Source organism: Nothobranchius furzeri, chromosome 16 (assembly GCF_043380555.1).
Source record: "Nothobranchius furzeri strain GRZ-AD chromosome 16, NfurGRZ-RIMD1, whole genome shotgun sequence".
Taxonomy (NCBI): Eukaryota; Metazoa; Chordata; class Actinopteri; order Cyprinodontiformes; family Nothobranchiidae; genus Nothobranchius; species Nothobranchius furzeri.
In genome coordinates this window covers 5,199,710-5,224,393 of record NC_091756.1, presented here as the reverse complement: position 1 = coordinate 5,224,393, position 24,684 = coordinate 5,199,710, and the positions used below count along the sequence as shown (strand labels likewise).

General features: G+C 42.8%; 1 protein-coding gene across 2 annotated transcripts in view; it reads right to left on the bottom strand.

The window, feature by feature from the left end:
* Positions 1 to 1,662: 1,662 nt before the first annotated feature.
* reep3b (receptor accessory protein 3b) overlaps positions 1,663 to 24,684 on the bottom strand; it is a 45,556-nt gene continuing 22,534 nt past the window's right edge. For both annotated transcript variants that reach the window (XM_054734216.2, XM_054734217.2), the window contains 5 exons: positions 22,570 to 22,690; positions 22,371 to 22,484; positions 9,787 to 9,949; positions 2,047 to 2,180; positions 1,663 to 1,950 (listed from right to left, as the gene is read on the bottom strand). In XM_054734216.2, coding sequence (XP_054590191.1) covers positions 1,879 to 1,950; positions 2,047 to 2,180; positions 9,787 to 9,949; positions 22,371 to 22,484; positions 22,570 to 22,690 — 604 coding nt within the window. In that variant the 3' untranslated portion in view covers positions 1,663 to 1,878. The remainder of the gene's footprint in view (positions 1,951 to 2,046; positions 2,181 to 9,786; positions 9,950 to 22,370; positions 22,485 to 22,569; positions 22,691 to 24,684) is intronic.

Here is a 24,684-nt window from a genome sequence, read left to right as displayed (position 1 = left end):
TCTCAAGGGATCGTGTGATCTCGTGAGGAGGCTGGGGGAAACCTCGAGGGATATTGTGATCTCACGAGTCAAGCGAGGAGCACGGCAGAGAAGCCGCTTCGCTGCTGAGACTGCCAATGTGCACTTGACATTGAGTTGTTGTTCTTTTTGTTGTTAGCCTCAAGGGCAACATGCCGATTATCACTTGTAAGTCGCTTTGGACAAAAGCGTCTGCTAAATACATAAACATAAACACTTGAGTGGAGTGATTGTCGTGCCGTACCGCGCCGCTTTTGCTTCCAGTGTGCAGTAGGGGTTAGACAGGTGGATTAGGTGGAAGGCAGCAAAAGCAGAACTGGCACCTTGTTCCAAAGAGGGGAGTCTTAACAGAATGAATGTATGAGGAGAACATCACAGAAGATCTCCTGTCACATGTTCACCTCCAGGTGCACATGAGGTTTTATTTTAGGCAAACAGATTTTAAAAGCATAAGATGCAATTTGTACATCTGTACATGAAACATTAAAACCCATCTGATGACTTATCCACCCAGATGATGAACGCACCTGAGTCCATACTTAAGCTCAAGAACTTGCTGCATTTTAGTTCCTATTAATGATTGAAAAAAGCTTCTAAAAGTAAAACATTTAAGTAACATTAACGCCATTAGCTCAACTCTATTGGCCTATTGACATATTTTGTGTGAAAGCGGTACAAATGACAAATCAATTTTAAGAATCCTAATTTAAAAACGGGAGCCAGAGAAAGCCACGTACACCATAAAGCTCTGAGACCAGTGTCTGTCACAGCTGCTGGTTCTGGTTTGGTCTGAAAGAGGTAATGAATATTCATTTTCTTGTTCGTTCTTTACACTGTTTAGTAAAAAATTGTTTTTTTTCCCCTAACATGTTTCAGCTAGTATCTCTAACCATCATCAGAGACTGCAGGTGATGGTGATGTCACTTCTTTTTTAAATTAACAGAAGAACAAGATAGCAAACTAGAGGACCAATAAATAAAAAGCGCATTAAAAAACCTGTGAATACCCAACATGGGCAATACAAAAAGGAAAACTACAAACAACAACAGAAAAGAAAAACAAACTAAAAAGAAGAAGCAGGAACACAGAAAGACCAGAACCAAAACCAGTAATAACCCTTCCACTTATCCAAGGCATAACAGAAAAAATAATCACAACAATGAAAAAGCATAATATCAACACACCAACACAACCTAACACAATAGTCAGAAAAAGACTAGTACACCCAAAGGAAAATATATCAGCAAATACAAGATGTGGAGTCATAAACAAAATACCACGCAAACTCTGCAATAAAACATACACAGGAGAAACCGGACGCCAACTCAACACACAAAAATCAAAGCGTGAAGGAGCGTGCGAGAGGGAAACAAGTCGAGGACATACAAGAGCAGCCAGACAAAAAGCAGAAATCAGCTGCACAAGAGAAAATCATATAATGGACTGGGACGGTGTAAGGATCATAAACACAGAGCAACAAAAATACTAAAGATGGACCAAGAAGGCCAAAGGAATAAAGAGACATGGGCACAAAACCATGAACCGAGTAGATGGCGTATTCACACTCGATCACGCATTGGACAGTGTCATCAGCAAGGAGGAAGCGGGCAGTAGAGGGCGACACCGTCCTCTGCTGCCCGCAGATAAAAGGAAGTGACGCCACCGACACCGGCGAACTTTGATGATGGCTAAAGATACTAGATGAAACATATCAGGTAAAAAAAACATTTTTTACTAAACTGTGTAAAAAAAAGACAAAGAAATTGGATAAGGAAGTCCAGGTAATAAATATGTCACCAGAAAGCTCAGCTCCAAGAGTGAAGGAGAAGCACCTAGCCGCACACACCAGCAGGAGTCTGCTCACACTCCTGAGTTCAGCGAGCTCAGAGCAGGTCTCTTCTTGTTTTTAATCTTCAGAGAGCCGTACCGAGCCTGGAAACAAAATCAACCAGAACACTCAGTGGAGACACAAACCCCGGTTGTATGCAGTTGTGGATTACTAGGGAGGCTGTCTGAAACAGGACTTACATCTTTGCGGAGTCTAGATCTGGTGATCTTTACACTCTGCGATCTCCTCAGTCCTTTCTGACTGACGGCCTCATCCTCGGAGAAGGTTGGCTCTGCCTCTTCATCTGTCCGGTCCTCCTGGTCATAGTAGTACTCTGGATGAAAAACAGAAAAACCATTCGACTATATCAGGAACCACGTTTGCAGATTCATTATGTTTAAAACCTTTATTTAAACAGAATGATCTCTAATCTTCTGCTGATTAAAACAAAGTTTTCAGCAAAACAACTGTTAACATGAGTTTCATCATCTTCAGTGATTGGTCAAATGGGAAGATGTCATTTCACCAATGTGTGATGATGACTAATGGGAGTGTGCACGCACATAATCCTCTGTGTAGCGGATGCAATAACATCATGAAATCAGCTCAACATAAGATTTTTTTTTGTTGGCAGGAAATGATTCATGGGAATTTTGTGAATATCATGATGTCGCCAACCTTTAGATGAAATTTAAATTATTTTAAATTAATTATAAAGAAAACTTCCTGTGTGGCATTTATTACAGGTAGGACTGACTCGTCCCTTACGGTGTTGCACAGTGTTGCATTCTGTGTAGCTGTTCGTTGTTTGTGGCTCGCTAAAATTGATCCGATTTCTCTTTACTGAGACATTTATGAATTACTGTAGCACATGTGCATGCTAAAACACACATTTTGCATTGCATGCAGTTTATTTTGGTGTTGGAAGGGCTGCTCGCCCAGACAGCCAACGTGTCCTGGGTCGACCAGGGGGCCTCCTGCTGGCAGGACTTGCCTGAGACACCTCCCTGGGGGAGGCGTCCAGGAGGCATCCTAATGCCTTGATCACACTGTGTGATTTTTGGTCGTCTCTGCCAAATCCCTCATCCTGAGCAGAATCGTGACAAAAACCGGTCAACATCAGGATGACTTGCATATATGTGCACCATGCTGTGAACGGACAGCGTGACCGGCTCTGCGACAGCTTTTTGAGCCGTCTCACTACCAAATCAGCTTCAAAAGGTCTTCAAGCACTGGTTAAAAATCCTATAACTCCTGTCTGCAACTGACCAATGAAAACACACCTTTGGGACGCCACAGTAGCAAGACCCTGCCTCTCTGAGCTTCAGTTTGCATTCATGTTAAAAATACAGATTATAAAGTACAAACCAGTTTTTTTTCTGTTAATAGCCCAAGTTAAACCCTAACCCTTATACTAAAAGTAATTAACCTACATTTATAGACCATTAGATTAAGTGGAAAAACCGTGATTCTGTGATCTGTGAGTATGTGTGAGAAGATGAGCACACAAACATAAAAAATAAAACACAAAAACATGAGATCCCTTTGCTGTTGGTGGAAATTTCACATATTCAGCTGATAAGGATGGTCCAGTAGCATTTTACTGCAGGGGGACAGAGGAAGCTCCATGACAGCGGGTGTGAGCTGTCACACGAAGCGGAGCAGTGAGACAGAATTCACGGCTAAAGTCTAGATACTGCAGCGATCTGTGCCAGATTGTTACTTCTCTGTAGTTTAGTGGGTTCTTATGGAGGAGAAGGATGAATGACCAGCTGACAGCTCCGTTGGTTAGCTGGAAGACGGGAAAAGGAGACCTGCAGCCAGAGTCTGACGCCAAAGCGAGGGTTTTAAAAACAAAGCTTCCTCTTTGAGAAAGATGAGTTGGGTCATGAACTGACACTAAAACTCAGTGATTTCATTTTTTCAGCTTTGTTTTGGTTAGGGTTAAACTTTCAGGGTTCAACTTTCATTTTGTTGGCTGTGCTGAAGAGAAAGGTACAGAACCAAATTAATTGATTCATTAGCTGCACCTTCTCCTGTCCTCTGGACCACCCTCCCACCCACCCACCCACCCACACACACACACACACACACACACACACACACACACACAAGGGACTGTCTCAGCTGTTATTTTTGTGAAAGAGTGTGCACGTACAGCATGCACGCCTCGTGCACGAGCCTATTATTGAAGCTGCCGTTACGCTTTTGGCCTGAGGGGGCATAAAAATTCAAAACTCCGTAAAGTCCCTTTAAATAATCAAAAGGAAAAATGATTTTAGACAATCAGAAGTGTGATTTTAACCAAGTTGAATGATTTAAGTAGCTGAGAGTTGATTTAGAATTAAAGATTATTTACAAAAAGAGTTTAGCGGTTTCAGACCTGCAATGAATGTGAGTGTGAACAACATCAGTAAATTAATTCTATTAATTTTGATTTATTAGTATTGTTGATATTTGATCTGAAATCAACCAATCAAATGTGATGTTTGAGCTTTTTGCCTGTCCTTGCTAACAGTTGTGCTTTATAAACTTACCAAACTACAGGGTGGGCCATTTATATGGATTCACCTTAATAAAATGGGAATAGTTAGTGATAATAACGTCCTGTTTATGGCACATTAGTATATGTGAGGGGGCAAACTTTTGAAGATGGGTGGTGACCATGGTGGCCATTTTTAAGTCGGCCATCTTGGATCCAACTTTTGTTTTTTTAATAGGAAGAAGGTTATGTGACACATCAAACGTATTGGGAATTTCACAAGAAAAACAATGGTGTGCTTGGTTTTGCAGCTGTTTTTTCAAGTTAAAGAAATTAACCTAGACCTGTGACAAGAGCCAGAATCAAAAAGGGGAGATCCACAGTTAAAGGTCTGTATGAGTTCCTTCACAGCTACTGGAAGACATTTGTGGATGAAAAAGGGTATATCGCTCAGATGTAATTGGGTAGAGTCTAGACGAATCTCCACATCATCAGCTTACACCAATCCTTTGAAGTTCCTGACCCGGTTAATACTCAGCAGGCTTCAGGGAACCGGACCCGTGAGGCGGAGAGCTGGTCTTGTATGATTTCCGGTCCTGGGCAGTGATATCGCGAGCGCGAGATTCAATAGAGCAGATGGAGAAGTATAAGTTAGGATTTAGAGTTAGGCTTTGGAGGGAGTCTGTACTCTTCCGGCACTCACAGAGTACAGACGCTTCTGGTTTTGCTCCCTTATCTTTTTTTCCCCAAGGCTCTTTGTCCTGTCTGCCTACAGAGCGCTTCTCTGCATTTCTTCTGGAAATCCCTATTTTTTAGAAATGGATTTAATTAATTGGTCATTCAACGCGATTGATAAGATCTTTTCTACGATGAGAACGGAGGAGGGGGCTCCCACTTGCCCTCAAGGGACACACGCAGCGGGATATGCGCTCGATTCCTGGAAGGTCTGGAGGATTGTATGCCTCTCTCAGCTGTCCATTGAGGATGTCGAAGACATGTGGATATTTGGCTGGATGATCACTGGATTTCTTCTGATCGGAGTGGGAGGATATCTGGTTTTCTGGAAATATGGGAAGTCGGGAGCGATTGGAGTGCAACCCGCACCCACGGAAAGCACCGCAGACTGGGATGTTACTCGAGGTGAATCGTAAGCTGGACAATGTCCAAGCTGCGTTACCGGTATTAGTGCCCAAAATGGACGTCATCTCGGAGAGGGTCACTGGACGGTGTGGAGATGTTTAAAACCTGAATTGGCTTCAATGGGGGACTTGAATGATCAATACAGACTTCAAGGCAGAGAGGAAAATTATCTCTGCCTGAGCCAAACAAAGTCTTGTTATCCAAATCTGACGCCAAGGCAGTCTTGAGCTGCAAACAACAACCCCCACGATGGAAGGAATGCAGACAGATGCTGTGAAAACCCGACCTACCCCCCCCCACGCCTTCAGATTGTGGACTTCTGCCTAGCGAGGTCATCAAACTGCAGTAACTCAATGTGCTCTGCACTCCTCCCAAGATCTCCCACCTACCTGTGGATACAGTTGGCTGAGCGCTGAGGAAACAGGATCCCAGCCAGCCCCCCCACCCCACCCCCCCGCCCGCCCGCCTCCCTATCGGAGTCTCATGTTGTGAACTGTGATGTTCGTGCTTATTTGTTTGAGGCGTTTTTTGCATAGTAGAGCTACTCCCTGCCGGGAGTAACTCTGGTATGCCTTTTTTTCCCTCCCCCGACTTTCCTCATGTAATCCCCTTTTCATCTAATTGAAATGAGCACTGTTATGGCTGCTCTCGTGGTCTGCCTGTATCTGTTCTGTCTACATGTGTGTGTGTAACCTTGGTCAGGCTGTTCTGTGAAGTCAAGTTCCTATGCTCTGGTTCGCTGGAGCGCTGGTAATAAAGCTTTCTCTGATTCTCTGATTCTGATTCTCTGATTCTCTGAGGCGGAGAGCTGGTCTTGTGTGATTTCCGGTCCTGGGCAGTGATATCGCGAGCGCGAGTTACAATAGAGCAGATGGAGAAGTATAAGTTAGGCTTTAGAGGGAGCTTTCAATTGGCAAATTGTCAGCCTGCGGGGGCTTCCCACATGCCCAATTCATCATCTGTCTGGATGCTTTGGAGTTAACGATAATCTGACTGAAGCAGTTTTACTCTCTTTCACTGCTGTGAAGTGTGCGCGCACACGCACGCACGCACACGCGCGCACACACACACACACAAACACACACACTGTACTGCCAGACACAGCAAAGCAAAATGCTAAATCAGAGACAGTCTCCAAAACTTAGACTGCTCAGGCCACTTTTGTTAAATAATGGGAGACACCGCAGACTTCTCTACATTTTTGCCCCACCTACATGCTAGGGGATGCTCTCATGACATCACAGATCAAAGACCGCTCATGTGCTCAATCATGTCCGCATTCCTATGGCACTGTGGAACGTACGTAGTCAGGCTGGGGTGGTCAGAGCGCCTCGTGATTTTTATCTTGAGAGGCGCTATAGAAATGATACTTTCTTCTTCTTCTTCAGAGTGGAGCCGATGCTAGTGTGTAAGTGGCATAACCCTACTAATTCAGCCCAGCTCTAAAAAGAGCTTTTTACCCCTCCCACTCGACCAGGACATGAATATGATAATGATTTGCTTGCTGATTGGTTGGATCCCCAGAGGGCCTTCCACTCAGCCAGAAGCTAGAAGCCATGTAGCATTAGCAGCTGGTAGCAGCTAGTATCTTCCTAACCTATTGTTAAAGATGTGGATTAATCTGGCTTTCAACCTTATATGTTTGAACATAACTCAAAATAAAGATTGTATAAATAAATAAAGATCAGATGTTGAGGAACAACCAGCAGCTCGCCAGGGACTGGACATGACTATCAGAGTGGTAAGTTTTGTTAAGAAGCCAACTATATTAGTGCTAGTTAACAACATTATGCACCCATGTAAATGTTACATTAAGTTTGTATTTTTTATAGGGCTGTCAAACGATTACAAAAATTAACTAATTAATGGCACAATTTTCTGTAATTAATTGTGATTAATCGCAATTTATCTGATCATTAGCCTGGCTGCTCTAGACGTTTTTCCAACTTTATTTTCTCAATGAAAAAATGAGTTGTCACACACTCCATGGAAACTTTCAGAGAATCCACAAATAGTAGCTTTCAAATGGTTTTGTTGCTTTTTGCAAGTTTAGAAAAGAAGCAGATGATACAGCATGTGTGATAATTTAGTTCTTCATCTGATAATATTAGAACATGTCAGTAATGTCTGAGGGGCTTTTACAAACACTGTATAACTAATACTCCTGGACAGGGTATGGATTACACAGAGGCTTCTGTGGAGCCCAGTTATGGGGTGGGGGGTGTTCTGTTTGGCCTTGGCCTCCAGAATGTCTTGAAATGGCCCTGGGTGTGTGACTGGGTTTAGAAGGTGATCTGAATTGTATCAAATGTATGAATATTACATGTGTGTAACTTATTGTTTTATACAGGTAAAAACGCATAGTGGAGATATATCTGAAACTTTTATAAAAACAGAATAATACTGTAAGTCATTGGCAGTTTGCATGTTACGTTTCTGAATACTAAATACGGCCTGCTTCTTTTTACACAAAAGTACTAAAAACAACAAAACCAAATGAAAACTATATATATTTTATATATATATATATATATATAATCTTTTAGGTCAATATATAGCACTGCATCACAACAGAAGAATACATCTCAAGGCACTTGAAAACTACAACAGAAAATTCATTTTAATTCAATCATACATACATTCCTATCAATTTAATATTTTTTGTGTTTAAGAGTTCCATTCTCTTCCGACAAAATATAAATACTCCTTCCATTTTTTTGTGCAATCTTTCCTTGATGTTTTAAAGGCTGCTGTTTTGTATTCTATGGGGTTTTTATTTTAATAAAATATTAAAAAAGAAATTAAATTTTTTTAAATAAAATCATGTGGGTTTTATTTGATTTACTCTACAAGACCGGTGACGTCATGACGCAAATGTGGTGACGTCATCACGCAAACCAGATGACGTCATTGTGTCGTATGCAAATTAGCACGTGACGTCATTTGGTGACATCTAGTGACTTTTGGGGGGAACTTCAGCTACTTTCAGTCAAAAACAGTTGGCAACACTGAGCGGACATGAACGATCGTGTGATCGTGTATCCATGCTAGCAGGATAGCATGCTAGCAAGCTTTTCCTCTCCTCTTTTTCTGATGCTGCTGCTTCTAATCATTTCCAGCAGGTCAGACACCTGCATAGCGCAATGCTGTCCCCTCCTTCAGAGCAGCTCACGAGTTTGAGGTGTCGGATTACGTAAAATTGTAAAAACTGCGGTAATTACGTTACATTTTTTTTACGCGTTAAACATTTCACATTAATTAACTAAATTAACGCGTTATTTTTCACAGCACTAATTTTTTGTCATAGAAACAGTATTTTACCAGCATGTTGCACACATATTTTAGTATTGCTGTTATTGAGTGCATCAATAAATATTGATGTTTACTCATCAGAATAACTCTGTGAACATTACAATTTTCTGTAGCCAGTCCTAATTTAATCGTTATATCAATGCTGCTTCCTGTCCAGTTCATCTCTTTACACCAAAGTTTTAGTTTTTATTTATTTTGACGTAATACAGTCGCAGCAGCTAAAATGGTTGAGACATGGACTTCAGTGCAGAGTACAAGAAGCACTAATAGGAATTATTTATCTGCAGTAATGTGTGAGCTTATATTTTCATTCCTCAGGTGTTCTTGCAATAAATGTAAACTCATGCCTCTGCCTCTTCCACCTAGGAAGCAGAGAAGTCAAAAGGTCAAATGGCTTATTTTCTCACATGCGCAGTCACCAAAACATCCCTCTGCTCATTGCTGACCCCCCAGCTGGCTGATGACTTCCAACTGCGGGTTTGAAACAGACATTTACCTAAATATTGGTTTTTTTTTGCTGCAGTTTTTGTATATTTTTGAATAAAAAGAATCTTGATCCACTGAGCCTAGCTTGGAGCTAGGGCTAGTCTTTTTTCCATCTGCGAATACGATTTGTTTAAATATGGCAGAGGCTGGAGTGGGTGGAGACCACAGGCATAAGGTGGAGACAAGCAGTTTTGTGGAGGACAGGCTCCCCCAATGACATATTTAGGACGGCTTGCCCAGAAAATGAGTTTTTCTCTTGCATTTTTCACCTTTCATAAAATGTAGATCACACGCTTTGATGCTACTTTTTACCTCCCAAGCTGTCTTTATCAACAAGGAAAATGCTGGTTTACATTCTAAGTCCCCCTTAAAATGTCAAAAAAGTAAGAACTGTCACGGACTTAGGAAATAGCAGCAAGAAAGCCATGTTCCATCAAATAGCATTATAAACAATAATCTGTATCTTCTTCTGGTGTCAGTTAGCACTGAAGTCTGTGGAAGTGGTAACTGACGTGCATACCGTCTCTGGCGGCGGTGTCGGACCTCTGGGTTCTCCTGACTGCAGGGTTGGATGAGTGGGAGCTGTACTGGAACAGCTGGTTTCCTGTGGCTTCCTGCTGGTCAATCTGTGACAGATCATGCATGCTCAGGCTGCGCAGCTTTTCTGTGATGGCCCCCTGACCCTGTGGAACCAACAACACTTATCACTAACAAGAACAAAGCCTGTGGAAGCACGCATGCACACCTGGGAACATGTGGAAAATAAAAGCACCTTTCAAAAAGACTGGACTAATGGAGACAAAAATGCTTTCTGACAGGAAATGAAAGGAGGGTTTGAGGTGAAACCTGATTATAACGACTGTCAATAAATCCTGGTGATTCCACACTTATAATGGTGGGTCTTTTAAAGAAGCAGATGGGTGAGGATGGAAGAGTGGAGGGTGGGGCTGCATGGAGCAGGAGCTGTAGGTGACATAATGATTTACCTCCCAGAGACGCCTGCTGAAGACCCAAACCCTACAGAGTGAAGCCAGAAACCAAAAGAGGGTTATACATCCAGCCAGAGCCTTTACAGGCTACAACTGGTGACTAACACAGCTTTCAACAACAACCAGTGACTCACTGGGCTCTGGCAACTGGAGACACACTGCCAGCAACTCCTGGTTTCTCCTAAACAGCTCTGGGCTGAGCTGGACACCAAACCATGGAAACCAGCAGCAGGATAAAATAGTAGTAGTAGTAGTAGAAATACTACTATTACTACTACTACTACTACTACTACTACTACTACTAATAATAATAATAATAAGGATGCACCGAAATGAAAATTCTTGGCCAAAGCCAAAAATGAGGAAACCAAGGCCGAAAAACGAAAGAAATTATGTGTAACGTGGACAAGGCCTGCTTCATCAGTGTGCCCATCATGACACCCATGACGATGAGGAAGTAATAATGAAATATCTCAAGACTTATCGGGTCTTCAAAGCCAAGGTCCCCTCACAGGAGACAAAACTTTAATCCAACTCCCTTTTAATAAAATATATTATTCTGACTCATGAAATGATTTCTTAACAGGTTACGAACATTAAACAATTAATGTTTAAACTAAAGTGTTTTAATAATATCTTGACTGCTTCCCACTAATGAAGGAATCACCACAATTGTTTCTTCTGGAAATAATGCTTTATTTGATATCTTAAATACACCAAATTAATCTATTTGTTTAAAATTAACTTTTTGTTTTTTAAACGCCCCGCAAAAATCACAAAAAATGGCTCGACAGCACCCCCTGGAAGCTACAAAAAATCAGCACCCTAATGTACGTTTTTTCATAGTAGAATTATGAAATTTGGTACACTTGTAGTACTACCCTAGATGCACAGAAAAGTCTTTTACAGCCATGGTCAAAATAAAACAGGAAGTCGGCCATTTTGGATTGAAGTTACAATTTTGACACCAAAATGGCTGTTTGTAGGTTTCGCATTTCATGGCTCTACTCCTTCAGTTTTTGACTTATTGAGTTGAAATTATTGTGTGAAGACTCATGAGGGATAGGCGACAAAAATGGTATAAAAAACCCTGACTTTCGTATATGTTGAGGAGGCGGGGCCAGGCCTCAAACTTCAATCTACTCGCCAAAAAATTATTAATGGTTATGATTTCATCATCAAACGTCATGGAGGTACCCAACTCACTATGGTTGTTCCTAATCCGTCCCCGAAAAAAAATTGTGGTCAAATGATGACGTCAAATAATTATTGTAAAGGTTGTGCTTTACTCTGAAAGGTCACAATTCCACCCTTGTCATGGAATCAACCCAAAGTGTCACGCTCATACAGACAAGTGTTGTGTTTGACTGTTGATGCTCCGTGTTTTTATTTCTGCAGTGAGCCTTAAAAACTCACCTCAGGCGCGTGCAGCCATCATGCGTCACTCAATACAGCGTCCGTGCAGAAACTCGCCTAGGAACTTTTATCCGCTGCTCTTAAATCACGCAAATATAAATTCCTTATTTAATGGAAAATGAACCAAAATGGTACACAAGTGGACCGAACTGAAAAGGCCGAACCGAAACGGTTCTTCTCCCCCCGTGAACCGTTACACCCCTAGTGTCCAGCCTGGCCTGCCAGACTCCTCCTCTGTTTAATTCTGCACAGAGAAAGGGGCTGGGAACTCTCCTATTTAAATAACCCCACCCCCTGAGAATTCTAACCGAGCCAATCAGAGCTGAGTAGCGTATGTCACACACCACAACGCCAAGTTGGTCATAAACATGGCGACTGATGCGGAGTTCACTGCAGCTTTTTCCTCTGGTCTAAATTACTTGGATATATCTTTAAAACAACAAGTAGAAGCGCTAAAAGCCTTTATTCTAAAAAAGATGTTTGCGCTGTCGTCAGAATCCATTTTTGACTACAGCTAAAAAAAACTACAGTGTCGCAGACGTTACACACAGCGATGCTCAGGTTCTCATAAACAACGAAAACAGCAGCGGAGTTCGCTGCGGCGCTTTCCTCTGTTCTAAATGGCTCAAATGTCTTTAAAAACACAAGTAGAAATGCTAAAAGCATTTCTTCTAAAAATAATTAAGATGTTAGCGCCGTTACCAGACGCATTTTTTTTTTACTACAGCGTCACGTGGTAGAGTCGGCATTTTCGTCTTTTTTCTGATTGGTTACTTTTGAGCTGCCTAGTTCCGCCCCACAAGCGTCTCTCTGCCTGTGAGTTCCCAGACTCTTTCTCTGTGCAGAATTAAACAGAGGACAAGTCTGGCAGGCCAGGCTAGTCTAGTATTGGCAGATTTCGAAAAAGGGTGGGGCTTTGGGAGCATTGCAAAATTTGACGTCACACCACAGAAATACATTTGCCTCTCATTTCCTCAATTCTCATATTGTCACAAAATTTCTGGTGAGGGATCCTAATCTAGCCCCCAAAAGAAATAAACTCCTAAATCTGGTGGGCGTGGCCTATTTTCTTAAATAGCAACGCCTAGGACCCAGGGATTCCGCTATGTGTATTTTGCCATGGTGCACTGCCACGGCGAATTAAAAGCCTCCACACCTTCAGAAGGATAAGAAAAAATAAAAATTCAAACAACATACCTTCAGAATAAATTTTTGGATATACATTAAATTATGTAAATATGAGATATATACAGTCTATGTTTGCACATGTATACTAACCATAATCACAGTTTAAAATTATTTTAAATATAACGAAACTTATAAATGTATTTTACTTTGCAAAACCAGTGCTGCCGTTTTTTGCCCGTCTGTGAAGAAGCCGGCTTCTGTGCTGTGTGTTGCTCTCACGAGTAAAAGAAAACTACAGGGAGAGAAAAGGTGGAAGAAAGGAACCTTAGGAAGAAGGCATTTTTAGTTCAGACCTGTGAAAATTAGCTTAATGTTAATGCACGGCATGCTGCTACATTTGAAATGTATGGTTTGTCGTTAATGCATAATTCCAGATCGTTCCAAACAGCTTAACGTCAGGTAACTTTCTCATTGAGACTCATTTCTGGTTGCATTTTCAGATGAGTAAATTAAAATATTTTGAAATGAAAAGGAAGGAACCCGAGGAAGATGTTGAGGTTACGTTAGATGAAGATGCTCATTTTTCTTTATTGTGACGCAGTTCCCTCAAGTTCTGAGTGATAGTGATCTGTACCGTGATGCGTGTTATACTCCTAATGTTGCTTTTGGTGACTGAAACAAATCTAACATGTCGCTAATATAATAGACAAGTACACAGGCTGAAGTGGAAGATGTGAGTGAAGGAGAGACAAGTGGAGAGGCAGAGCAAGGAGCAGCATGCATACTGTGAGCATGATGAGAGAGAAAGCAGCAGGGAAGCAGTGAGAGAAAAACAGTAAACCAAAATCTGGCTGGGACCCAAAATGGACAGAAATCACTAAGTTCCACCCATGGATGTACCACAACAATCAATGTGGGAATCAAGCATTACAATTTATTTCGAGTTAAGTATATATTTTTTATTTAAATTAAACAAGCTGTTTTACACACTCCTGCAGGAATTTTCACCAAAAAACATACAGTCTCATATCTCAGACCGACCATCTCCGTACGTGAGGTGACCGTTCGCAGTTTCCAGGGTTCAGGCGCCGTGAGCTGCCATGGTAGGAGGGAGCAGCGCTGAGCTCCGAGGGCTGAACAACGCTGCTTGCAGTTTTTTAAATTTATTAATTTAGGACATTGCATGTTAATGAACATACATGTAAAAAAAGAGAACATGAATGTAAACCTACCAGATTATAGCCAAGCTCTACTCTATCCAGACATATGTTTGATTGCTTCAAGTCTACGTGACATTTTGAGAAATACTTGCAGACAGTTTTTGTGGTGTTCTACATGAGGCATGAGTCCCTCAGCCAGCTATGCATCAATGCTAAAGCTGCTGTAAGATCTCCTGCCAGATGTTATATTGGTTTCACTGGTAAAAATAAATAATTGAAATGGGAATATATTTGTTTTTTGTTAAGTTGCCTAATAATTATGCACAGTAATAGTCACCTGCACACACAGATATCCCCCTAAAATAGCTAAAACTAAAAACAAACTAAAAACTACTTCCACAAACATTCAGCTTTGATATTAATGAGTTCTGGCTATGAGGAAGTTTATGCCCTTATAAGCCACAAGTTTTCTGTTGTAGCAAACTATGCTGTTAGAAACACACGAAATATAGCCATTTATTTATAAATCTGTAATATTTGGTAAGTTTTTTGACATTCGTTGGACGCCGTGTTTTCCAAAAGCAATGCACTCTGGGGTGATGACATATATTGGTTGCACTTGGAGGAATAGCTATTGACGCTATTGTTTGTTTACGTGCTCGCCGTATTAATAATTAAGTAAAATGCCGCAATGTGCTGCTTTTGGATGTAATTTCCAGACAGAGGGCAACAAGGGGAGTGATGTGAGTTTACAGCTTTCCCACTGGCAACAAGAGGAGAAAGCAGTGGGAAGATGCCTGTGGACGGACACAACTTCCCAAAGATCCATGGCTGTGTTCCCAACATTTTTCTCCTGATGCGTTTGAGGCTTATAGACGACCACAACGACTTAAAGAGCTCACCAGAGCGGCTGGGTACAAGAGAAGGCAGAAACTAAATGCTTTAGCGACCATTTTCCCACACAAGGAGCCTGAACGCCCTCGGAGAGACGAGAGACGCTGGACGCTCTCCCGAGCTGACAACCCGCTCCTGCAGCTGCCGCTTCTGTCACATTCAGCGAACCATCGGACACGCCACTCGTCACGGATGAAGCGGAACGTTCACCTCTCCCATCAGTAAAACAAGCAGTAAGTGTAGCAACACAGTGTTCTCCACATATATAATATCTGCAGAAATGATTAAAGTCGTTTCACTGAATATCCTGATCATCTATAAAGCACACGACAGCTCTGGATGCTAAAATTCTCCAAAATCATTTATAATTGAATAAGTTTGATCACACGATAGCTTACGGATAACTTCTGCTGTCAAAAGGCTCTTGGCAACAAACACTCCCTCTCGGTTACCATGGAGACGCATTTGTCGCACACGCACCACCGGTTTTGTCCTGCTCTCGCTTCATCCCGCCCTTCTTGCTCTTCATGTTGATGCTCGTTTTGTGAAACATGGTCAGTGATGTCCTCATTAATGTTTCACTCTGGTTCAAACTGAAAAGGCTGAACAGATGGCTTTGTCTTTGTTCATACCTTGACTTTGTTTTTACTCCTGATTTTGTATGATCTGTTTTTATCGGTTTGAGGTATTTGACCTGATTGTACTCATGTGGTACAGCGCTTTGTGATTCATATCTGTGAAAGGCGCTTTATAAATAAACTTTTACTTACTTACTTGATGTCGCTGAACAGTCCCTACAGGGTCCCAAAGCCGGCCGGTGCAAGCAAGGTACAACCATATGACGTCACTACCCTAACAACAATGGCGACCTACGAGTTAAACTATTTTTACTAATTTTATAAAAATGAAGACATCAAGAAGGGGTTTTACACCATTTTAATATAACTGATACTAATATTTATCATTTAAGAACCACAAGGTTCCTTTTAAGCTTCTCCATAGTGTTTGAGGAAGGAGTGGTGTCTGAGGACTCATGGTAAACGTCCATTTTATATTTGGTAGACTCCGATTATTCTAAATCTATAAACAACAATTAATAAAAGGAATAAAATTCCTCTAAAAAATTGAGTTCCATCCAGCTGCAAAAAAAGATCAACAACAGATAAAAAATGTGGAGTCATATATGAAATCCCATGCAAACTCTGCAATAAAACATACATAAGGGAATCCAGACGGAAACTCAACACACAAAAAACAGAACATCAAAGGGAGTGCAAGAGGGAAACAAGTCGAAGACACGCAAGAGCAGCAAAACAAGAAGCAGAAAGTACAATACAGAAATCAGCTGTAATAGAGCAGTGCACAGGGAAAACCACATAATGGACTGGGACGGTACACAGTTCATAAACACAGAACAACAACAATATAAAAGATGGATCAAAGAAGCAATCGAGATAAAGAGGCGTGCGCAAAGGACCATGAACAGTAAAGATGGAATATAGAAGAAGAAGAAAAGATCATTTCTATAGCGCCTCTCGAGATAAAAATCACGAGGCGCTTCACAAAAACAAAAAAAATGTTAAAATATAGAAAAGCATTTTGAAAATGTTTAAAAATATATTTAAAATGAGCAAAAATAGGCAATTGGGATTTAAAAGAAAAATGTTAAGAAAGAGAGAGAGTGAATAGGAAAGAGGGAAATCCGTGGATCCTGAGGAAGGTGGAATAGGTGGGGAGAGCAGAATAAAGAGAGAGTTGTTGAAGAAGGTCATACAAAAGCCAGCTTGAACAAGTGAGACTTCAGCTGCTTTTTGAAGGAGACCACTGAGTCCACTGATCTCAGGCTCAGGGGGAGAGAGTTCCAGAGTCTGGGGGCCACAGCAGCAAATGATCTGTCACCTTTGGTCTTTAGCTTGGTGCTGCACAACCAGTAGGCTTTGATCACTGGACCTCAGGGACCTGCTGGGGGTGTATGGACTAAGAAGATCAGCAATGTCAGATGGTGCTTGTCCATGTAAGGCCCTATAGACCAGAACCAGGATCTTGAAATGAACCCTGAAGTTGCCTGGCAGCCAGTGAAGCTGGAGGAGAAGCGGGGTGATGTGGGTGTGTTTGGAGGACTTGGTCAGAAGCCGAGCACAGGCATTCTGAACCACCTGTAGACGGTTCAGGGAGGTTCTGCTCAGACACGTGAAAAGAGAGTTACAGTAGTCTAAGCGTGAGGAGATGAAGTGGAGAACTGTCTCAAGTTCAGAGCGGGACAGAATGGGACTCAGCTTAGCAATGTTCCTGAGATGGAAGAAGGAAGAGCCAACAAGAGAACTGACATGAGAATCCAGGGTAAGAGCTGGGTCAAAGGTCACGCCAAGACTCCTGACAGAAGGTTTGGTGTGGGAAGCAAGCTGGCCAAGAGAGTCTCTGACTTTGGGAACCAGCTTGTCTGGGGCACAGATGAGGATCTCAGTCTCATCTTCATTCAGCTGAAGAAAGCTCCCAGCCATCCAGGTTTTGATAAGAGTCTAAGCAGGTGTGTAACAGCTGCAGCTTACACATCTCATGGGGCTTAAAGGAGATGTACAGTTGGATGTCATCTGCATAAAGATGGTGGGAGATTCCTTTGAAGGAGCTCAGGATGTGCTGAAGAGGAAGCAGATAGAGGAGGAAGAGCAGAGGCCCCAGCACAGAACCTTGTGGGACACCATGGGTAAGGGAGGTGGTGGAGGACCTAAATTTGGAGACGGCCACAGAAAAGGAGCACATTGGATCACGCATGGGATCTGATGTCATCAGCAAAGAGAACGCAGGCCGTAGAGGGCGACACAGTCCTCTGCTGCCCGCAAATAAAAGGAAGTGACGCCACCATCACTGGCGATCTCTGGGGAGGGCTAGAGGTACTAGCTTAAACGTGTAAGGTAAATAAATCATTTTTACCAAACTGTGCAAAATAACTAAAAAATGGATTACGGACAAAAACACAGTATGTACACTAAAAAGAATAGGAGGATCTTTTGTGACGTCAATGTTTATGTTTCTCGCATTGCATCACAGGAGTGTGTGGCAACAAACAACGTTTATTGCCTATAATGCGGTTGTTTTGTACATTTGGAGGAGGATACGCAGATGGACCATTCTAGCAATGTGGTTGATAATTCAACCCCTGGGAGGCTTGATAAAAAGTTTTACTGGGATTACATCCATAAACTACCAGGAAATAGAAAAGAGATGACAGGAAGCGACCCGGACTCTCCGAAGAAAGCATGGATCCCTGCTTTGTGAGGCTCATTTAGTTTATGGTAAGTCCTTGTGACTCAATACTTGTTAATTAGAGAAGATGTTTTTAAAAACATTCATCTGCCTGTATTTTAAATCCATAGTCATGCTTTCCTGTTCTGATTTTAGTGTCTCAACTGGCAATTATTACAATAACAAATACCGTAAATCCTCTAATACAGGCCGGTATTCAATTAAAGGCCGGGTCTCCAATTTTGGCCGGTGTCTGAGTCAACGGAGGTAAATAATGGCCGGTCTCTTATTGTGGCCGGGTGGAATGTGGTAACAGGCAAGTATGAGCGTCCCAGCGGCAGGGTTATAGTCCCCAAATCAACCAGCAGGAGGCAGTAGAGGTTCACGCAGACCTTCATTAGGTTTTTTCTTCAACGTTTGTAACGCTACAGACACATCCTCTATCACGCTCCTACCACACAGAGTCACGGTGTCAGTTAACCATGCTAATTCAACCCGCTCCACAGAACACACATCACCTTCCCTGTGGCTTACATAACACTCACACAACACGCAAATCAGCACATTGGAACTAGCAGAACGATAGGAAACACATATAACACAATACCCAGAATGCACCTGGCTTACAACCCCAGCCAGGTCATTACACTATCAAGTTCAAAGAGAACGTGCTGATTATGCTGCAGAACACTCTGGGGAGCAGTAGCAGGGGGTGTATGAACTAGTCAACTTCACTATAGTGACTTTTTATGCCTGTCGTCGACTAGTCGCTGTCACGTGATAATGACCGGCAAGATGCAGCCCTCGGAAAAGACAGCAGCCTGCTGTCAGCAGGTGACAAGCTCCTGCGCTCGGGGGGGGGGGGGGGGGGGGGGGGGGGGGGGCAACGCGCTGTGCCAGACCGTAGGTACTGACACGCGATCATTCATGTCGGTTCATTTCCTTTAATGTTTTCTGTCTTTTATTTGCGCCTGATGTGTTTCGCTGCTGTGGAGCGGGGCGCTTCACCTTGTCCTCCGACGCACAGATCACTGATGCGGCCGGCAAGCAGGGAGCGCTCCGCTGTTTTCGCGGTCGGTAGATCTGCCTCCTGAGCACGGCCACAGTAACAATCAGGTGTCGCCACCTCAAAAACTAATTTAACACGCGATCGTTCATGTCAGTTCATTTCCTTTAATGTTTTGTGTCTTTTATTTGCGCCTGATGCGTTTCGCTGCATGCTGTGGAGCGGGGCGCTGCGCGCATCACTTTGTCCTCCGACGCACTGATCACTGATACGGCCGCCAAAGAGCGAGCACTCCGCTGTTTTTGCGGTCGGTAGATCTTTTAGAACTGCAGTTCAAAGGTAACTCATGAGGTAAATATATATGAACCCAGGTAGCAGTTTTTCTTTAGGATTGAGAGGAGATGCAGGAAGATAATAAACAGACAGGACAGAAAAATAGTCAAATAAAAACAAGTTAGTTTTTGTACCTGCTGGTTGCAACAAACAGTCACCATTGAAGGTAATCAGAAGTGAGGAACAGAAAATGAAATAATTATTTTAATGTTTAGAGCAGCAGGAACTCCGAGAGGCTGCAGGCGCATCAGTGAGTTTGCGGCCACTGCGCAGGGGGAGGGGGGAGAGGGCTGAAGCAGGGGGAGGGGGGAGATGGCTGAAGCAGAAACTACCGTTGTTAAAAGAAATGTGTTTAACTTTGAAAATGTGGGCGCAATTTTAATTGTCAAAAACTCCAGCGAACCATTAGTTCATTTTGCTCAATTAGAAATAGAGGCCTGCCTCTAATACTGGCACTCCTTCCAATAAAGGCCTGGAGCTTTATGGGCTTGATTCAAATACAGGCCCGGGCCTGTATTAGAGGATTTACGGTAATAAAATAAGTAAGGACACAGATTAATTAAGACTTCCCCAGCTTTGCAGGTGCAGTGAGGATTTATCCGTTTTCTTTGGCCAACACCCACAGGTGATGTGAACAACGCTGTGACTCTGCTCATCTGAGCTGACTGGTGCTGTTAGCGCAACCACAGCTTTCTGTTTTCAGATGAGATCTGCTCAACTTTCCTTAAAACAAAATAATTGTAGGCCTCAAGACATTTGAAAGCCTTTAATTTTTATGAGTCAAGAGGACTTTCTGTTGAATAGGAATAAATGTTACCCCGGCAGATTTATGAAAAAAAAAAAAAACACCTCGGCGCCTGTGAGCTTGGCAGGAACTCCCCACGTGATTATGACACCTTCCTCTGTTGCCCCAATGCATAAAGCGTGGCAGCACGCTTGCTGACACGGCACGTTCATAAGACACACTGTGGCGGTGGTATTACACTGACTTGACGGCACAGTGTGTCCTCTGAAAGGGACTTGAACCTCCTCTGTCTTTAGACGGTAAACTCTTTATATAAGATTCATGGCGAATGCGCAGTGTTTTGTGCCAGCCTAAAAACCATGAGCATCTGGCGTTTAAGAATTTGCCATCAAATTTGAAAAAACACTTAAAAGGTAAGCGTGATTCTTTTTTTCCCCCAACTACTGCTGAACTTTGAGATTTTTTAAGGCCACAATGAAAACAATTGTTTTACACTTTTCTGTGTTACTCTGAACATTTAAACGAATCAACCATGGAACCAGCATATTGTTTTTACGTGAAATTCTGTAATGGTACTTTTGCATTAGAGTCAGCTTGACCCCACCACAAAAGTAGCACGATGAAATCTCTACATGAGTGCCACACATTAATAAACAAAGAAAAGCACTTGTGAGCACGATCAGTTGAGACGAATGGGATAAGACGGTTAGAACAACGGAGAACCTTGTAGAGCAAAAACAACCAAGCCGACCCTAATGAAGTAGTAGTGCCATTACTTGTATTATTTTATTCTACAACTAGTTTGCGTGCCTGTGCACATGCACGAATCATACAAAGGGTTGTGGAATAGTAAAAAGTGTGATTGGTTTCCCAAGTCCCTTTTCATCAGGGCTGTGCTAACAGAGCTGGGGCCGAAACTTGAGAGAAGCACAACAGCGTTGTTAGGTACATTTAGGAAGCCACATGAGATGCTGGTGTTTAAAAACAGCGTTTATTTGAGGAATTATTTAATTTAATGGCCATCAGTTGGTTGATGTATTTAGTTAACTCAGTTCTGAAGAATCTCTGTGTACACGTTATCTATGATGCTTGTCGGGGTGCCCTCCTTGTCGAACGATAATCCAACAAAGTTCTAAATTGCATACGGCCACTTCTGCCTTTGATTTTCTTATTTTGTACTTTGAACAGTGGCGCTAAACTTAAGGCTGGTTAGCAAAAAAATTTGCTTAACAATTGAGTTGCCAAGTCCTAACAGACAGTTAACGGAACAAGTCCTTTTAAAATAAGACAAGCTCAAATGAAGCTCTGGCGCCCCCAACAGTTATTCTTGTTTGAATGTGGTAACAGCCCAGACGAAGCCATTCAAACTTTATTGTGTGGCTAACAGGTATGGGACCCCATAGCACTATCGCAGCTCTGAAAATGAACATAATTGACGATAGTATGCTGCCAAAACCTTTCATAAAACGTTATTTTAAGGTGTAAAAGTTGCAAAATGTGTCTTTAAAGGGATCTGGAATAAGAAATAAACTCTTAAGAATAAAAAAGAATGGCTTGAATTTGACATTGCGCCTTGGGAGCTTTTAGAACACCCCACAACAAAATCAGTCAATAATTCACAAACACACATTCACACACTGCTGGTCTTGGGACACGCCGACAGTGGTGATGCTGTCAAGCACAGGCTCCGCTAGTCCCTCTGACCACAACCAGCAGACAAGGAGGGTTACATGTCTTGCCCAAATACCCAACGACTGCAACAGACAGGGTTTGAACCTGTAACCCTCCGGTTACGGGGCAGGTACTTTTTTTTTTTTTGCCACTGGCAATAGAAGGAAGGAATAACACAATGGATTACCATAGTAGATCAGGAGGAACATCCTTGGCGAAAGCAGCAGAAGCAGAAGAAACCCGGACATACGGACCGGTTTTGTGTTTTAAAGCCGTTTCATGTGGGTGAAGTATCGAGAATCGCACAACATTCACTGAATGCAAGTATAATTAGTACAAAGGTAGAATTGCTCTGGGGTTGTTTGAATGAATACGCTGAAACTTCATGATGAATTACATTAATTGCTGGACTTTCAGAGCAAAGCTTAAGAATGTGTCCACGCAGTGGAGACAGACACGACATAGAACATCAGTAGAGACTTAAAAGGACGTCCATGAGGAGGTCCCACCAACACTTGCCTTGACAGCAGCGCTGACCGCAGCGGTTGCTGCAATGCTCAGTCCCTGCTTCCCAAAGTTCACCATGGTCTCATAGCTCTTCTCTTTGGCCTGGACTATATATTCATCTATTTCCTTGATGGAGACAACCAGGAGCGTTTTAGGGTTAGATGTAGACATTCAAAGGTTAAATGTACTGTGGGTGGACGGAGGGTCTTACTCTCTCTCTGGAGGACAGCAGAGGATGCAGACACTTCCTGTAGATGAGGCTTGCTCCTCTAGTGTAGGGGGACAGCAGCCAGATGACAAAAGCTATCTTCAGCTCATAGTACAGAGGAAACCTGCACACACAGTAGACACTCTGTAATACAACCAGCAGTAGCTTTAGATGTGTTTTGGATCATTGTCGTGTTGGAAAATGCAAAAATAAACGATTTGATCAGCAATGATGAATAAGGGTCTAGTTCGACCTGCAAAGAGACAAAAACAAAGGAAATATAAAATCAACATTGTTTTACTGAACAATCACGATAATAAATCACAGTGCATTTAGTGCCAACCACAGCCTTAAGACATGTGTTGAAAATGCCCAAGTCCATACTTATGGGAGCACCATGTGAGCACCTGTGTGCGTACACGCGCTTGTTTGTGTAAGGTTTCTCTATAGGAGCATCCAATAGAGAGTGTGAGGGGCCACAGATCTGCCCCCCAAAGATGTGTAGGAGATGGAGGGAGCTCCAAGTCCCAGAGATCCAGGAGCTGCCCCAGAGCACAGGGACCCCAGGGAGACTGAAAACAGAGAAGCCCCAGCCCCCTCTCAAGAGGCGCACAGAATTGCCCCGGGGGGTCACAACCAGCAGCCAGGAATGTCCTGGGAGATAAAAGCGGCAAGCCCACAGGCCCACCCGCTGCCTCCCCCACCCAAGCCAGCTGAGCCCGGAACCCAGGGGCAACTAGCTTTGCCGGCGACCCAACAGAGCCCGGGACTCAGATCCCACCAGGCAGCCACTGGGATCAATCAGACAAATGCCAAAAATCTTAAGCCCCCCGACAAGCATCCCACCACTCCAAACCCCTACCAGACGGCCAGCTCCCACTCCTAGCCTCCAGTCCCAGGACGACTAAATGTTGCGCCACGACAAAATACATACAGCGGAAACCATGTTAAGGTTTTTTTTATAACTTTACTCTTAAATGTTTATCCATCCAGCTGCTTCACCAGAGCCAGCGTCTGCAGAGGCATCAACTTCTTTCAGCCAGCTGCTGGCAGCCTCTGCCACCCCACACCAGGTATAGAACAGTCTTTTTACATGTGCAAATGTGCAATCTCTGTGGTCATTAAAATGGTTTATTTGTAAAATATTTATTCCTTCAGCTTCACCATCTACACTGCACCTACAAACTACTACCAGCCAGCACCCATTGCCACCCCAGACTTGGTACAAACATCTCATTCCACAGAATTTGAATATAATGTATTATTTGGCACTTGTGTGTTAATTATATCTCCACCCTCCATGTTTCTTTTTTTCCAGGAAGGTGAAAAAAGGGTGACACACATCTGGCTACTGTGCAGGAGATGCTCGGGTAAGAGAGGGAGCCAGGGAGATGAATGGTAATGATGCTGTTCTTCCGTGAGCTGACAGAGAGGGAGACTAAAAAACATACAGCTCAGCAGGATGAGCTGGCAAAAGCATTTCATGGAGGGTCTCTCATCTGCGGTAAACACGTTAGCAGATAAAAAAAAGTGAACTTATGACTACATGTGCACAAGGAAACATGGAGTACGCACAGCTGCACGCAATCTCCGCTTCATAAATTGGAGACTAACGAGAATGTTTCTCAGCTGCATTTTAGTCACATGCCGTCCTCACCACGCCCACTTACTGCCATAAATAGTCAATGCAAAGTGCCTTGTGGATCTCATGCATATACATAAGCCGGCTTGTTGCAGCATTTCACCATTAACAATGGCGACAGCAAGTCACAGAAGCGCAATTTCACCGAAGCAGAAATTGAGGTACTTGTGGGTGAGGTGGAGAAATGAAAGGAAGTGCTTTTGCAAAACAAATATGAGAAAATCCACAGAGTGGCACAGCGTTGCTGAAGCCGTCAATGTTGTGTTCTTCAGAGAGATCTGTGGCTGAAATTTTCTACCAGCGGAGCATGTCCCTGGACCCCCATAGAGTAGCTAAACACTCATCATCTTTTTCATGTCTGCTCTTTTGGTGCTGGTGCACACCTTGTGGCGCAATAGTATTATTACACACTCACACTACAGATATTTACTAATTGAACTGATATGTTAAAAAATGACTAACAATGGCTGATGCCG